This window comes from Condylura cristata, unplaced genomic scaffold (genome assembly GCF_000260355.1).
Source record: "Condylura cristata isolate star-nosed mole 26May11 unplaced genomic scaffold, ConCri1.0 scaffold00011, whole genome shotgun sequence".
NCBI lineage: Eukaryota > Metazoa > Chordata > Mammalia > Eulipotyphla > Talpidae > Condylura > Condylura cristata.
In genome coordinates this window covers 19392271-19406929 of record NW_004567112.1, presented here as the reverse complement: position 1 = coordinate 19406929, position 14659 = coordinate 19392271, and the positions used below count along the sequence as shown (strand labels likewise).

At 42.2% G+C, this 14659-nt stretch overlaps 1 protein-coding gene across 2 annotated transcripts in view; it reads right to left on the bottom strand.

Moving 5' to 3' along the window:
* The window catches only part of HPSE2 (heparanase 2 (inactive)), a 414871-nt gene that overhangs the window by 109082 nt on the left and 291130 nt on the right, over positions 1-14659 (bottom strand). For both annotated transcript variants that reach the window (XM_004680550.2, XM_004680551.2), the window contains one exon: positions 5419-5512. In XM_004680550.2, coding sequence (XP_004680607.1) covers positions 5419-5512 — 94 coding nt within the window. The remainder of the gene's footprint in view (positions 1-5418; positions 5513-14659) is intronic.

Below are 14659 nucleotides of genomic sequence, written 5' to 3'. Positions count from 1 at the left end.
CCTCAGCAGTGTATTTCAGTAGATCTGCCTGTTCTGCTCCCCACTCTATCTCTGGGTGAAGCCTCTCATCCCACTCCCCACCTCTGGCCTGAACCCCAGTTCTGTATGTACAAATAAATAAATCTTAGAAAAAAAAAAAAGAGTGTAGACTTGAATTGGGTGAGCCTGGGTTTGGATTCTCAATTTACTACTTAGCAAGTATGACCTAATACAAATTACTGGTGTCCACAAAGGGTTAATGACATCTAATATTCTAACAAAAGAGCACTTGTATCCTAAAAGGTAATATAATCACTACATTTCTGTAAGTTAAAGATGCATTTCCCACATTTTAATAGTTTTGAAATCGGAATGTATGTCACAAGAAATTTGCCGGCCGTTCACCCTCTTCCTTAGTTATTATCTTCCTTAGTTATTATCAGGCTGGCACATGGTATAGTTATTTGTGCTTAAGAACCAAGGAAGTGTGGTTCATTGAGTGACAATGTCTATGACTCTGGAGCCCTTCTGAGGTAAACATACATTTGCAGCTAAATCTCCTACTTATTACTTATTAGTGTCTTATGTACAAAAGAGAAGGGCCAGCATCTCCCTTGGGTCACGTTATTCCTTTGCAGACACAGAGGCCAATTCATTTGAAGCTAAAGAAATGGCCAGCTTTAATTGTTTTCTACCGATATCCTGGGGAGGATCCTAGCAATGTATTTATATGGCCAAACATATTGAAAACATACAAGTTTTTTTGTTTTCTGTTTCTCAAAAAGTTTCCATAAAACTTAGAATCACCCATGGATATTACCCAAGGTTATGATGTGGTACAGTTTAGTTTTGGGGGTCCTCTGCCTCTGTCAACCCTTTCCCTGGCCTGTGTTTCTTCTTCCCTCCATCAAGGCCTACTTTTGGGAGAGGACTTTCTGTTGGATGCCAATTCCTTACCGTGAATTTGCCTCTCACAGTGTAGTTTGCCTCTTCCCAAGTTATTTGTATTTTGCATCTTCTTCCCAATGTGGCAATTTTTTTTTTTTTTTTTAGCAAAGTATCTGGCAATCACAAACAAATGTCATTTTGTCTTCACCTCTAAACACTACTGAGATGGCATCGCCTCTGGTGCCGATACCCAGACACAGCCTGGGTCCTGTGCCACATTCTGTTCAGAGACTGTGGCAGACGAGGTTCTTCTCCTCGAGAGCGGCAGAGACAGCAGGTCCACGCCATGGGAAGGACCATGCCTTTTCCACTTCCTCACTCTCTTATCTACTCATTCACTTTCCCCTCCCCGCCTGTCTCCTTCCTTCTGTTTTCTTTTTTGATTTAATTAATTAATTTCAAAGAATGAAACATCCATCTGCCTTACCTATTTCCATGGCCCTAAAACTAAAATATTTTAGAAGGGATATCATGTCACCTCATGTCGTGAGACCTCAAGAGAGGGACTCGCTTAAACAGCACTAGCAATTCTATGCAACGATGATATTAACAAAAGAATGGTCATGGCCATATCATGAGCCACATAAACTCTTCCCTTAACCTTACGTATCTACCACCATAGGACCCTATGTATCTGCCACCAGTAGTCCTGTGACAACACTATAGAAACTGTGTGAATCAGAAGGTATTCGCCTGAAGGTCACTTCTTCTAGGTGAGAACCTCTTCCTCTACATACTAAGGCATTCTTCTCATTACTGGCTCCCATATACCTGATGTGCCCCCTATCGCGGGAATTACAGCACCTCATTATAATTGCTTGCTTTGCTAACTGTTTTCCCAGTAAGCCATAAGATCTAGGAGGATAATCACCACATCAGTTTTGCTTGCCATTTAATGCCCAAGGATCTGGAAAACCCTAAGAGCATTATAAATAGTTAATAAATGAAGGAAGGAAGGGAAGAAAAGAGGAAGGAAGGAAGGAAGGAAGGAAGGAAGCCTACGCATGTCAGGGCAGCCAACTGTTCAGTGTGCTTAGTATTCAAAATGCAGCCATACGGACGGAGCTTTTGGAAATAGCTCTCTATGGCTGGGATTTTACCAACCCCTTCCTGTACTTATTGAATTGCTGAACATAATATAAAAAAAGTGTTATTTCCTCCTCTGATTCCTCTAGGAGATGAAGATGCAAATCATAGAGTCCAAGTGACTTAAGCCAAAGTGGTTCTTCTTGGTCCTTAGTCATAGTTCTGGAGTCAGCCCAGCTCTCCACACTCTACCATCTGCACTGCATCCTCAACATCTCTCACTTTCCCATCTGACTCCTTCCTGCACTGTGAGATTCTCAACTCTTTCTTTTGACTCATCTCCCAGAATACAGATGATTATCCTCATTTTAATGGAAAGGAGAGAATGTGTGGATCATCTAAAGAAGGGGGCTGTCCAAACATTGTCCTTTTTTGGCTTTCAAACACTTCACATAGATTTTCATACAACCAGAATTTGCCCACTGCTCAGAAAACTGAGACTTCTTCCATAAGTGGCAGTCCAAATTTGGAAACCACAGCTGTTTTCAGCAATTGAGTCACTGGTTTTCAGGTGCCAAAAATATCACCTAGCATAGTCTCCAGGGGTCAAAGAAAGAGGAAAGAGGAAAAAAGTTAAAGAAAAAGTTGAGTAAAAGGTAACATGAAGCTTCTTCAGTCACATAAATTATATAAAAAATAACTATAATAACTTAAACATAGGTAATAATAGCAGTTAAGAACTAGCACTCACTAGCAATCTCTCTGAGAGGAAAAGAGGATAGTATTTTTAGTGCCTTCATTTTATAAACAAAGAAACAAAATCAGAGAAATGAAGTCAACAGCCCAAGGTCACACAACTGAAAATGATTCAACCCAAGTCATCACTCTTCAAAGCCTGTGTCTTACTTCGTATTCCAACAGTCTCACCACAGATATATCTAACCTCTCCCATCCCAAACCATTTTTGTGGGAAATCTGTCCTTTCCCCAACACTATGGGTCTAAGGAGGATCCATAGAATCCAGTAGGATTTCTCTAAAGTTGCAAAAATAGAGGAGAAACAGATTCCACTTCCAGAATTTACATGAGAGATCATGATATTTATATTACAATTTTGCAAGAAAGAAGTCTGGACCCTCTACCCTGATTTGTACCTTGGACTCTACCTCCTTCCCAATGACAAGTGACTAGAAATAGCCAAGGCAAAGTACAGAGCCTTGCAAAGCTAGGTGTCCCTTCTTTGGTCTCCCTCTTCCCACCTCCTCAGGTCAAGCTAGTACCTACCACTCCTTCATCCTGGAGGCTGATGGAGAGTCTAGCCATGAGTCAAATTGTTACAGAGAATGATCTCCATAAAAAAGGGGGAGGATTCACATTCCCTACTTCGCCTAATGAAGGGTGGAGCTGAGCCATGAGAAGCTGAAGACAGAGAGCACTTGCGAAGCCTCGTGGAGCAGCGAGACATGTGAAGTCCCACTTTCTTCTCGTCCTTGGACTTTCACCAGGAACTCAGGGGACATGGAAGGAGACACATGCATATGTTGAGACATTTGGAAGAGGCATGGGTGAGAGACCCGTGGGGAAGCTGACAGTGGCAGCCTTTCCCCTGATTTGTACTCTGATTTTGCTCTGTTGTCCCAGACTGGCCTGGCCCCTTCTGCCCCTTTCATATAATTTCCCATCAGAAGGTCCCTTGGATGTGTGGCCAGCTTTTGGGCCTCAAGAGCCCTGCTTTGGGCTAACCTTTGTGGCTGGACATTTACCCACAAGATGATGGGTAACTGTGGGTGTTTTACTGGGAAACTCTTACTCTTCTCCCTCTCTGCACACTAATTCTATTCAAGTTCTTTCATACAAAGAGTGTGCTTTGTCTTTATGTGGTGGATGACAGACTGCCTCTCAGTCTGTCCACTAACAAAATCTCGGAGCATATGTGATCCAGCAACATCTCCAAGAGATCCTACTGAAGGCAGTATTTGCTAAGAGCTTTGTAAGAGTAGTAGAGAGTGCAGAGGGTATGGACAAAGCGCCTAATCCCCAGGGTGTCTGGGCTCAGGCACAAAGTCTGGAACCACCTTGAAAATACTTTGAGAACAACGGGATTCGAGAGGCTGTTTGTGGCCCTCCCTGGTGGCGCAGTGGGTTAAAGCACAGCACTAAGAAGCTAAAGCCACTTCAGCATGAGTTGGATCCCCACCCGGGGGTGATCCACTTGGCGCCCCCGTCAGACCTCTCCTGACCTCTGCTGCTCCCCTCAGCTGTGTGCTTCATCAGTTGGCCTGTTCTGCTCCCCACTCTGTCTCTGGTGAATCCTCTCACTGCCCCTGCACCTCTGGCCTGTACCCCAGGTCTGCATGCATAAATAAATAAATCTTAAAAAAAAAAAAGAGAGGCTGTAGCATAGGTATCACATTGCTATGAGTTCAAAAAAGGTTAGTCTTCTATTTTAGTGATCAAAGGCATTTTCTATGATTTATACAAATAGGATTTTCTTTCACAGCTTATTTTATGAGCCCTTATTTTATGAGTCACTTGTTCACTTGTCCATTGGTCCATTCATACTTCCCATATCAAAGAGTGCCTACTATTGTATTTTTTGTTTGTTTTATCTGCTCATGAGGTTGAACAGTGTTGAATGTTCCCTGGAAAGGACCCGACAAGGCAAACAAAAGATGTGATATCACCATTTTTGAGCCTCATGAAAACTGTAGGCATAAGACCCTTAACAGAATTTATTCAGCATATCTCAAAATGTCGCATGACTTGGGTAGAATCACTTGACAGATGACAATTAAAAATAGAAATATCTGGAATCCACTCCAGACATGATAAACGAGAACATCTAGAGTAAGACTGGAAATATTATAAATCACTTCTGGTGAGTCTGAGTATGCTCAAGTTTGAGAACTGTTGATCAAAGGTCTTGCTAACAGAACCTACATGTTAATACATAATAGTAGCATTATATATTATGTAATATATATTGATAAATTTCCCTTATATACCTTCAAAGGCAAGGTGTTATTATATATGTAGATGCTTTTAAGCCACCTAGGAATAGCCTAACTATGGCCCAGAATTGCCATTGCTCCAGATCAGAATTTCTAAATGAATATAATCATTCTATCCCTAAACTAACTCCAAATAAACTCTAGCAAAGAAAAAAACAACAAAGTCAATATATACTTCCCCTAAGAAACTCACATTTTAGAAACAAACTGTTAACAAAATATTTGTTATTAAACTAGCAAAGCTTTGAAACCTTGACATGGCATAGTCAAGCCCTTCTTAAGCTGAAAACAACCAACAATAAACACCGCTTATGAGGGAAGCTCTCAACCACATGCATCTGGACAGCTCTGTCCCCTGGCTCCATGGTGCCAAGGCCAGCTGGGACTCTGTGACCTTCCCCTGGTCTTACCCCAACCTCACACACTCCTCTTCTTTCCAGCTGACTTTTACTCACTTTCTGAATTTTCCTAATCTGGTCAGAGAGCGTGTCTAACAGTCGAGTTTTCAGGAAGTCCATCACCTTGACCACTCGGCCATCAATGTAGCAACTGAAATAAAAATAAAATAAGAATCAGATAAGATTTCAGGCAGGAAACTGCAAATACAGTTTTCTAGTCAGAAGTCTCTGTTGCCTGAGGAAATAGCCCAGGTTTCATATTCTAAAATATTATGACTCCAGGTACTTATTTCAAACAAACTATATGTTTGTTATCTTCATCTCCATCTCTATTTGAACTTTCTCCCCAGTCTCTGTTATGTGAAACTGCTTTGCTTGCTTTATAAGAATTGACAGGGACCCATAAGCAAACTGGATAATTGGGAAAAGCTCACTCTATTCCTCTCCTCGCCCTGCCCCCCAAAGACAGTAATATAATGCCCATCCCACACCATCCAGACCTTAAAGTAATGGAAGGTCTGTGAGAAGTTTGAAAGAATAGGCAAACATTTTGAAGGTTTCCACGATAAGCCTTAAGTGTTTGGGACACAGTAGGTCATCAATGACTCTCAGTTCATTCTAATTTCTCTAGTTTCAGCTCACAAAGATGGGGTCATACACAAGAGGGGAATGATTAAATAAGACACGAGAACAGAATCCTGAAAGTGGAATTACTGTGTCAAAGGGCACCAGTGCTGGTTGAATTATGGGGACACTTCTACTAGGCATAAAATAGCAACAATGAGATGACATTTCACCTCTTTCTTCCCTGGCACAGAGGATTGACTCAGATCCAATAAATATATAACATGTACAAACAACTCTAAGTCGTTTGGGACTATCCAAGTCCATTACCTCATCTCTTCCGGTTACTACTTGAAATTAACACCTCTGATTTTATTTAAAGGTAATATTAGATGGAGTATTACTTGAAAGCTTGCCTGGCATGTTAAAACAGAGTAGCATTAAATTAAAAATGCTTTATGTGGGCCCTCCCTGGTGGCGCAGCGGGTTAAAGCACGGCACTGAGAAGCTAAAGCCACTTCCGCATGAGTTTGATTCCCGCCTGCCCCGCAGGTGACCACATGGCGCGGCAGACCTCTCCTGACCCGCCCGCTGCTCCCCTCAGCAGTGTATTTCGTCGATCTGCCTGTTCTGCTCCCCGCTGTCTCTGGTGAAGCATCTCACTGCCCCTGAGCCTCTGGCCTGTACCCTAGCTCTGTATGCACAAATAAATAAATCTTTAAAAAAAATGCTTTATGTGATAAGGTAACACATTAAGGCTATGAGCACTTGTTACTGTAGTTACCACACGATGGCTACACATAGGCTGAGAAAGCACTGCAGAAGGTATTTTTTTATGCTTCTACCAAGTCTTAGTTTCCTATTTTCTCTTTTTCAGCTCCTGTTAACTACCTTAAACACCAGCGTTCATGATTTTTGCTGACAACAGTCTACTTTCGCGCATATTGAGATTAAGGTCAGATGTAACTTTTCAATATGCAGGAGTCCCGTCTACACGGACCGTATTCCACACAATCCAGGGCCCAAGGGTCAGGCCCCCTTTATTTTTCCCTTTTCATTCTGTCCCCCCCCCCTTTTTTTTTTTCAAATATGCAGAACTCAGAGTTAGAAATCTTGGTTCAATCCCAGATTTACAACGAGACAGGGTTTCTACTTTAAAATGGATTAAAAACAACAACAACAACACAAAACCTATGGCATTTTCACAGGGTTATTGTCTATAAATCAAAAAAGAAAAAATCTAGGAACAAAAGCTGGGACATAAAGGGTTTCCACAACCTCATCTGCCTTCTGGGTCCCTTAAGTGCCCAACGTAGCAGTAACTTGGACTGCAAAGCCTTGGGTTGGGGTGAGCAGGGGAGCACTTGTCTGGAGAAGGAGAGCACGTTTATCATCCACGAGGGAGGAGGACTGGCAAGAACAGACTCTGGGATTCCCAGCAGGTAGAATACAGAAGGAATGGAGCAGGCATTGGAGTTTTAAAGCACCTCACTGGTCAAGAGGTCTGAAGCATGGACCTCTTCCTTGCTACCCCCTCTCTGGGATCCCCAAGGGAACCCACCCTCACACCCTACTAGTGCTATCCCACCGTGCTCCAACTCTTCTGACCTGGATCTGAAATTACTGTCCATTCAGTGGCAGTTTTCTTGGTTAGGAAATAATATGATTCCTCCTTTGTGTACTCTGTTGAAGAAAAATTCCAACAAAAACATTGGCTTCAACATGTTAGAGCCTATTCTTGGCCGCACCTGTACCCTAACAATCTGGCTCAGTCGCCCTCGGTTGGTTGGTCTCAGGCTGTCCCCGTGGGCTGTGTGTTCGGCTGGAGCAGCATGGCAAGGCCACCCTGCATCTGCACTGCACACAGGCAGGGGCGAGGGAAGCGCTCATGAAAGGTAGCAAAAGAGAGAGGCTATGAAGAAAGCACTAGCAAGCCTTTCATGGAATGTGAGGGAGAGGAAGGGAGTCAGTGATGAGCCCCAGCTTGGAAGAAAGGATGTCCTCTAGAACACTTCAGGAGGGCAGTGCCCAAGGCAGAGGGCAGGCCAGCTGGGGCCTGGGCCACGGGGAAGATGGTCAATCTTCTGAATTCGCCAGTGGTGTGAAGATTACCGAAGCTCTACCATGGGTACTGGAGATGGGGAAAGAAGGTGAAACAGAAAATGCTGACCTGGCTCTCTCCTTCAGCTTACATGTAAAGGAAGAAGCCATGGTGTGGATGAACTCTCGAAGAGAACACGGTAAGTTAACAGAGCTGTCAGCAGTTCAAAGGGGATGGCCTCTGTCTTTGGTCCAGCCAAGAGTCCCTTCCTCCTTCCTTCCCCAGTTAACCATCGCAGCCACTTTTTTTTTTTTAAAGATTTACTTGTTATTTACTTGTTTATGCATATAAGAACTGGGGTACAAGCCAGAGATGTGGGGAGACAGGGACAGGGTAGGGAGCAGAACAGGCTGACTAACGAAGTACACTGCTGAGGGGAGCAGCAGGTGGGTCAGGAGAGTCTGCCATGCCATGTGGGTCACCTCCGGGCTGGGGATCGAACTCATACTGCAGTGGCTGCGGACAGCTTCATAGTGCTGTGCTTTAATCTGCTGTGCCTCCAGGAAGGACCCTGCAGTCAGTTTTTGATAATCTCGATCTGGTCAAATTCACATTTGGATATCAAAGCACCCCCCCTAAGACACTGAGAAGTTTCAGCAATGTACACAATCTTAATTAGCTGCATTTATATTGTACTATGAGAATATCAACTTTGGTCTTCCAGAATTTAGTGTTACTTTTAAGAGAGGAAACAATTTAATCCTAGGTGTGAGTCTGATGACTCTTTTCATTCGGTAGTGCTGGGGAACACGCTTGCTGCACGCTTTCTAATTGGGGGGCTTCTAAGGAACAATCTCGATTGGAAATCACCATCTTCACCATATTCAGCAATTTACTCTCTCCAAATGATTGCCATGCCTACTCCACCTCCTTCATTTCCCAATCTAAATATACAGGGTCCCTCATCAGAGGCAGTGAGTATCTGAGAACCTCCACAATCTGTACCTACTTGAAAATGTCCTGCCTGTTACAAAGCTTGGTTCTCTGAGAACCTCCACAATCTGTACCTACTTGAAAATGTCCTGCCTGTTACAAAGCTTGGTTCTCAGATACTCACTGCCTCTGATGAGGGACCCTGTATATTTAGATTGGGAAATGAAGGAGGTGGAGTAGGCATGGCAATCATTTGGAGAGAGTAAATTGCTGAATATGGTGAAGATGGTGATTTCCAATCGAGACTGGGTAAAAGGAGGTAGGACTGGATTTTAACTGACTCTGCAGTGGCCAGCTTTTTCTCTACATTCTCTCTCAGTAAGATAAAAATGATTTTGAGTTTCCAACTAGTCACTCCACAAGAGCTAATTACTTCAGTAATGGCTACAAAGCTGTCAGAAATTTAAATAAATCTGGGAGGGAAGGAAGACTGGAGGGAAGGAAAAGGGAGAAAGGTAAATTTGTCAACTCGAGGTGCTTTGGTGTCTTCCACATAAACCTGGCAGGTAAATCACTGTCCTCTTTCAAGAGCTCTTGAAATTTCAGTATCACTTACGGTCACACAAGTGGCTCAACTGTTCAACTCAAAACAGAAGCCAAGAGAGGCTGTGTAGAAATAACCTGGCTGGGAACCATTACAGGTGCAGTGAGGTGGAACCCTCAGTGCATGGACACCCACCCCGACTGGCTCATACCAGCACCCATCGATCCTTCCTCTGCTGGCCTCAGACTGTCTGGTCACGCCAAGCACATGTCTGTGGAAATTGCAGAGATGGCAAAAGAAATGGACCCCAGTGCATTCATCCCCACTCTGGACCTCCTTATTTTTAATTTTTATTTCCAATCTAATACTTTTTTAATGGTGGTCCTTTTGGGTCACTCATAAAGAAACAAAGTGCTCAATGTAGACAAGTTAGAAAAAGCATATGAATAAAATGTGAAAAATCAAGTCCATCATCCAGTTCACGTTAACCTCTTGAGATAAACCCTTCCAGAGTTTTCCATTGTGAATACACAGTAATTGCCATTTACTTAGTTATTTTAAAAACCTAACATTTAGCATATTTACTCAAAACTGTCCTTGCAGAACTCTCAAGCCCTTCCCAGGGACAGTGACAAACATCACAGACTCTGGTTCAAATCAGCGGCCCCTAAACTGCATTCTGGCCATTTAGGGGTCTTTGCTAGAGGCAAGTCTCATCTTCAGGCTCTGCAGCCAGGTTTTTACCCAGTTCCACCCCCACCTTCTCTCCAGGCCCCTAGCTTTAGTCTTCATTACGGGACTACAATTAGCCACTTAGGCTCATTAGCCTCTTAAACATTTAATGAGGAGAGTTTGTTGGCTCCAGGGGCAGCTGGTTTTGTTTACCTGGCCTTTTATTTTAAAAGGAAAAACCTTTGCCCCTTATTATCTGACCCCTTCTTTTATTTCAGGTAATTGCATTAGTGCTGACTTCCCAATGCTTAGGAATTTCCGGACATATTTTGCAGCCCGCTGCTTTCAGGGAGGAGGGGCAGTCTGCTCAGAATTTTAACACCCAGCCTGGGCAGGTAATTCCATAAAACTGGGGCTTTCCCCACTAAAGGGGGCTAAGCTTGGATAATCATTAGAACAACCCTGTTGACCTATAAAACCCATTCTCACACCTTGAAGCCAAACACTGGAGGGCTGACTAGAGTCTCTCCTAAGCTTTAAAAATTGTCTTGGCCCCTCCTCCAAAGGCCCTTGCTCTGGGTTCCCGCTGAGCACATTTCTTCTTCACACAACCTTCAGGTTTCTTTCAGAGGCTACATATTCTTGAGCTGTGCAATGGGACAACCTTCCTGTCTTGTGCTCAGGTCATGTTGGGAAAAAAAGAACAATATTACCCAAAAGAAATGACCATACAGAATACCGATATTTCAAAGCCATACAGATAGGGCTTTGTGAACTGCCGCAAGTCCACAGAACAGTCCTAGCTGACTAAAGGGCAGTGGCTCAGGGACAAGAAAGAGTTTGTACTCTGGAAAAACATTATAGAAAAAAGGTAGAGGTAAAGGGTATGGTGGGAGGGACTCCTGCAGGCACAAGACCGGGACCCAGATATTCCACTCAGCGAAAGCATGAGCGTCTCAGTGGGCTAACCTGCAGAAGCCAAAGGGCGCCCCCAGGCTGGGCTAAGGATGCCTTTCTCTTCATCTTTTCTTTCTCCTAACTCAAGTGAGTGATAGATGATTAGATTCGATTTAGCTATAAAAGTCAAAATTTCATGCTAAAATTACACTTAGCTCGCCACAAATAAATCTTTCTTTACCATTTTTCCCTTTAAAATTTTCAAAGAGTTGAAAATTTCATGGTACCCTAAAATATCCCAACCCCCCTCCTCTAAAATCCCCTCTAAGTTCACTTTGGTTGTTGATCTAAAAGGGTTCTAAATGGTGGGAAAAATCAGCATGTTCTTCTCAGTGATTTAGGAGAGATTTTATCTGAACACAAAGAAAAAGCAAGCTACCATAGGAAAGATTTTTAGGGAGAGGAAGAGCCCATTTTTAAAGAGTTATTTCTGTTTTAAGGAGTTAATCAATGACAGTAATAATAATAATAAAAAAAAAACAGGAAAAAAATCTGTTCCTTTTTTCCCTGATAGAAACCATGATAATTTGTTTTCTAAATTAAAAATTGTAAAACTTCATTTAACATATTCCAGTTACACATTTTGCACAATAAGAGCAAAGGGGAATATATTATATAAAGAATAGAGAGAAAAGAGGGTGAGGACTGGATGGACAGAAAAGCACCAACACCTTCTTTTTCAGATTTTGGTCTCCTCAACACCCAATGTACTCTCCTCCCTCTGTTTTTACATCTGATAACCCTCCAAACCTCCCCAGGCAAATAACCACATACTCGCCCTTCCAGAGCCTGCTTCTCCCTCTCCCTGAACCCTAAGTCCGCCTTTCAGGCTCCACTAGCTCCAGGCCGTCTGTTCCCTAAGTCCATCTCCCGCAGTGAACCACAGCACTTGATAGTTTCCACCCTGTCTCTGTTAGCTAGTCCCTACCACTTCCTGAGCGACCTACATTTAAGTGGCAAACCAAGCCGTAACCCGGGCTTCCTTTCCCTAGCTGTGCAAACCTTCTTGGCAAAACTGCAAGGTCTACCTAACAATTGGTCTTTGGAGACCTTCACCTAATTGGCCATCCACACACAACACCCAGACTAAACTGGATGGTATCATGGGCTCATGTGTCATCTGGATGCCATCCCTTAGCCCAGTGGTTCCTAATTCTGTCTGAATTTTCCACTTAGCAGATAGTGACCTGGACAGGAAATAGGAGACACCTGTTCTGTATTTATTAGTCTTATGTCCTTAAGCAAATCATTTAACCACTTTAATTTTCAAATTGTCTTTGAAATTAATATGAATGTTCCACAGTTTTCTTTTCATAATGTTAGCATTGATTTTTTAGAAGTATTGAGTTTTCTTGGATCCACCAGAGAAGTAAGGTTTCAGAACAATCTACCACCTTGAAACCTGCAAAGACAAATCCAACAGTCATTCCCAAAATTTGCTTACCAAGCTCCATCACTTCTTTTTAAACTATAATTTTATATTTAAGTTAGATTTCCTGTAGAGAATCTATAGCAAGGTTTTCTGTTTCAAATCTGTTTTTAATTGGTGTATCAGATCACTAACATTTAAGGTGATGGTTGACATTGTTGGGATTAACATTTTCTGTGTAAATGTACCATGCTGGTTGGTGATCAGGTAGGGACATGTTCTCCAACTTATCATTAAAGGTCATTCTTTTAGTAGGCATAATTGTCACATTCCCCACCGCCCCATTAGTATAGGGGTTCAGAATGGGATGCCCTTCTCCACATGATTATGACTTTTCTCTTGGAAAGCTGGTCTTCATTACAGAGAATATGCTAGTAATATTTCATAATAATCACCCTTATTCTCCTCCAGTCAGAGCAAATAGGAAATTTTTCTTGGATTCCACAAAAAAAAATGTAGGGGGGACTTAAATCTCTATGATTTTAGCATATAAAAGTTTCTCACTCTCAAGCCAGTCCACACTAAATCTGTAGCAATTTATCAAAATTACCACTTAAGCATTCCTACCAGCTTATGCCTTCAGTATTTTCCATTCTAGGTAAGCAAATTTTGGGAATGACTGTTGGACTTGTCTTGCAGGTTTCAAGGTGGTAGATTGTTCTGAAACCTTACTTCTCTGGTGGATCCAAGAAAACTCAATACTTCTAGAAAATCAATTAATATATTTATTTATTTTTTTTAAAGATTTATTTATTTGTACATACAGAACTGGGGTACAGGCCAGAGGCTCAGTGGCAGTGAGAGGCTTCATCAGAGACAAAGCGGGGAGCAGAACGGGCAGATCGACGAAGTACACTGCTGAAGGAAGCAGTGGGCGGGTCAGGAGAGGTCTGCAGCGCCATGTGGTCACCTCCGGGGCAGACGGGAATCGAACTTATGCAGAAGTGGCTTTAGCTTCTCAGTGCAGTGCTTTAACCCGCTGCGCCACCAGGGAGGGCCAATATATTTATTTTTAATTGAGGCAATATTTGGATACTTCCATCAGATATTGTCACTATAATGTTCTCGCCACCCACACTGTATATACATACCACCATATTCCATTGTGGAAAAGTCAATGACTTTCAATTTGTTCAATTTTTCTTTTTGAATGAATAAAAATAACAACTTCCCAGCTCACTACATGTTGGAACTAAAACCTGAAGCCCTCAAAAGCATTTTTATTGTGTATACCAATATTGCTTTTCCGGCAATATTTACACTACGGTTTATTTGTAGAAAGAATGCTTATCAGTGCTTTGTATTGTCAATCAGTATATAAATGTTATTAATTAGGAATAAGAATAAGGAACAAAGGCACATGTGCTGCATGTTTGCCATTTTTTTTAAAGATTTATTTTTACTTATTTATGCATATAAGAACTGGAGTATAGACCAGAGGTGTGGAGAGTGAGAGGTTTCATCAAAGACAGAGTAGGGAGAATAACAGGTGGATCTACGGAAACATACTGCTGAGGGGAGCAGCAGGCAAGACAGGAGAGGTCTGCTGCACCATGTGGTTCAGCTCCCTGGCTGGGGATTGAACTTGTGCTGCAGTGGTTGCCAACAGCTTCACAGTCTGAGACTTAATCTCTTGCACCACTGGGGAGGTCCTGACTTATAATGATTTTTAAGACTCTTTCCAAATCCAAACTCAAGGTCTTGTTTTAGACACAGGATGATCTCTCTGGGTATCCTACATAGATGAGGAACCTATATTTCAATTGGTTTTAATGCAATTGCATTTGCATAGGATATTGCCCAACAGAAGCACATAAGAATAGATCCAAAATGTGTGGAATGCAAAGCAAAATGACTTTCCCAAAGAGCTCATGTAAGTTTCCTATGTGAGTTTAATTTTCCATATCCTCATTCATAGGAGATTGAGAAATTATTGTTTTTCAGTGCCTCTGTCTCTATGCTATGACTTCTACTTAATGTGGATTTTCCATCCATGTCTTTGAAATATTAGGGTAAACAATATTTAGGATAGACATAGCAAAGAATATGCAATGGAAAAAGACCAGTTTGTTCAATAAATGGTGCTGGAAAAATGGACTATTACATGCAAAAGAATGAACCTAGATTATTACTTCACACTGTGCACAAAAACCAACTC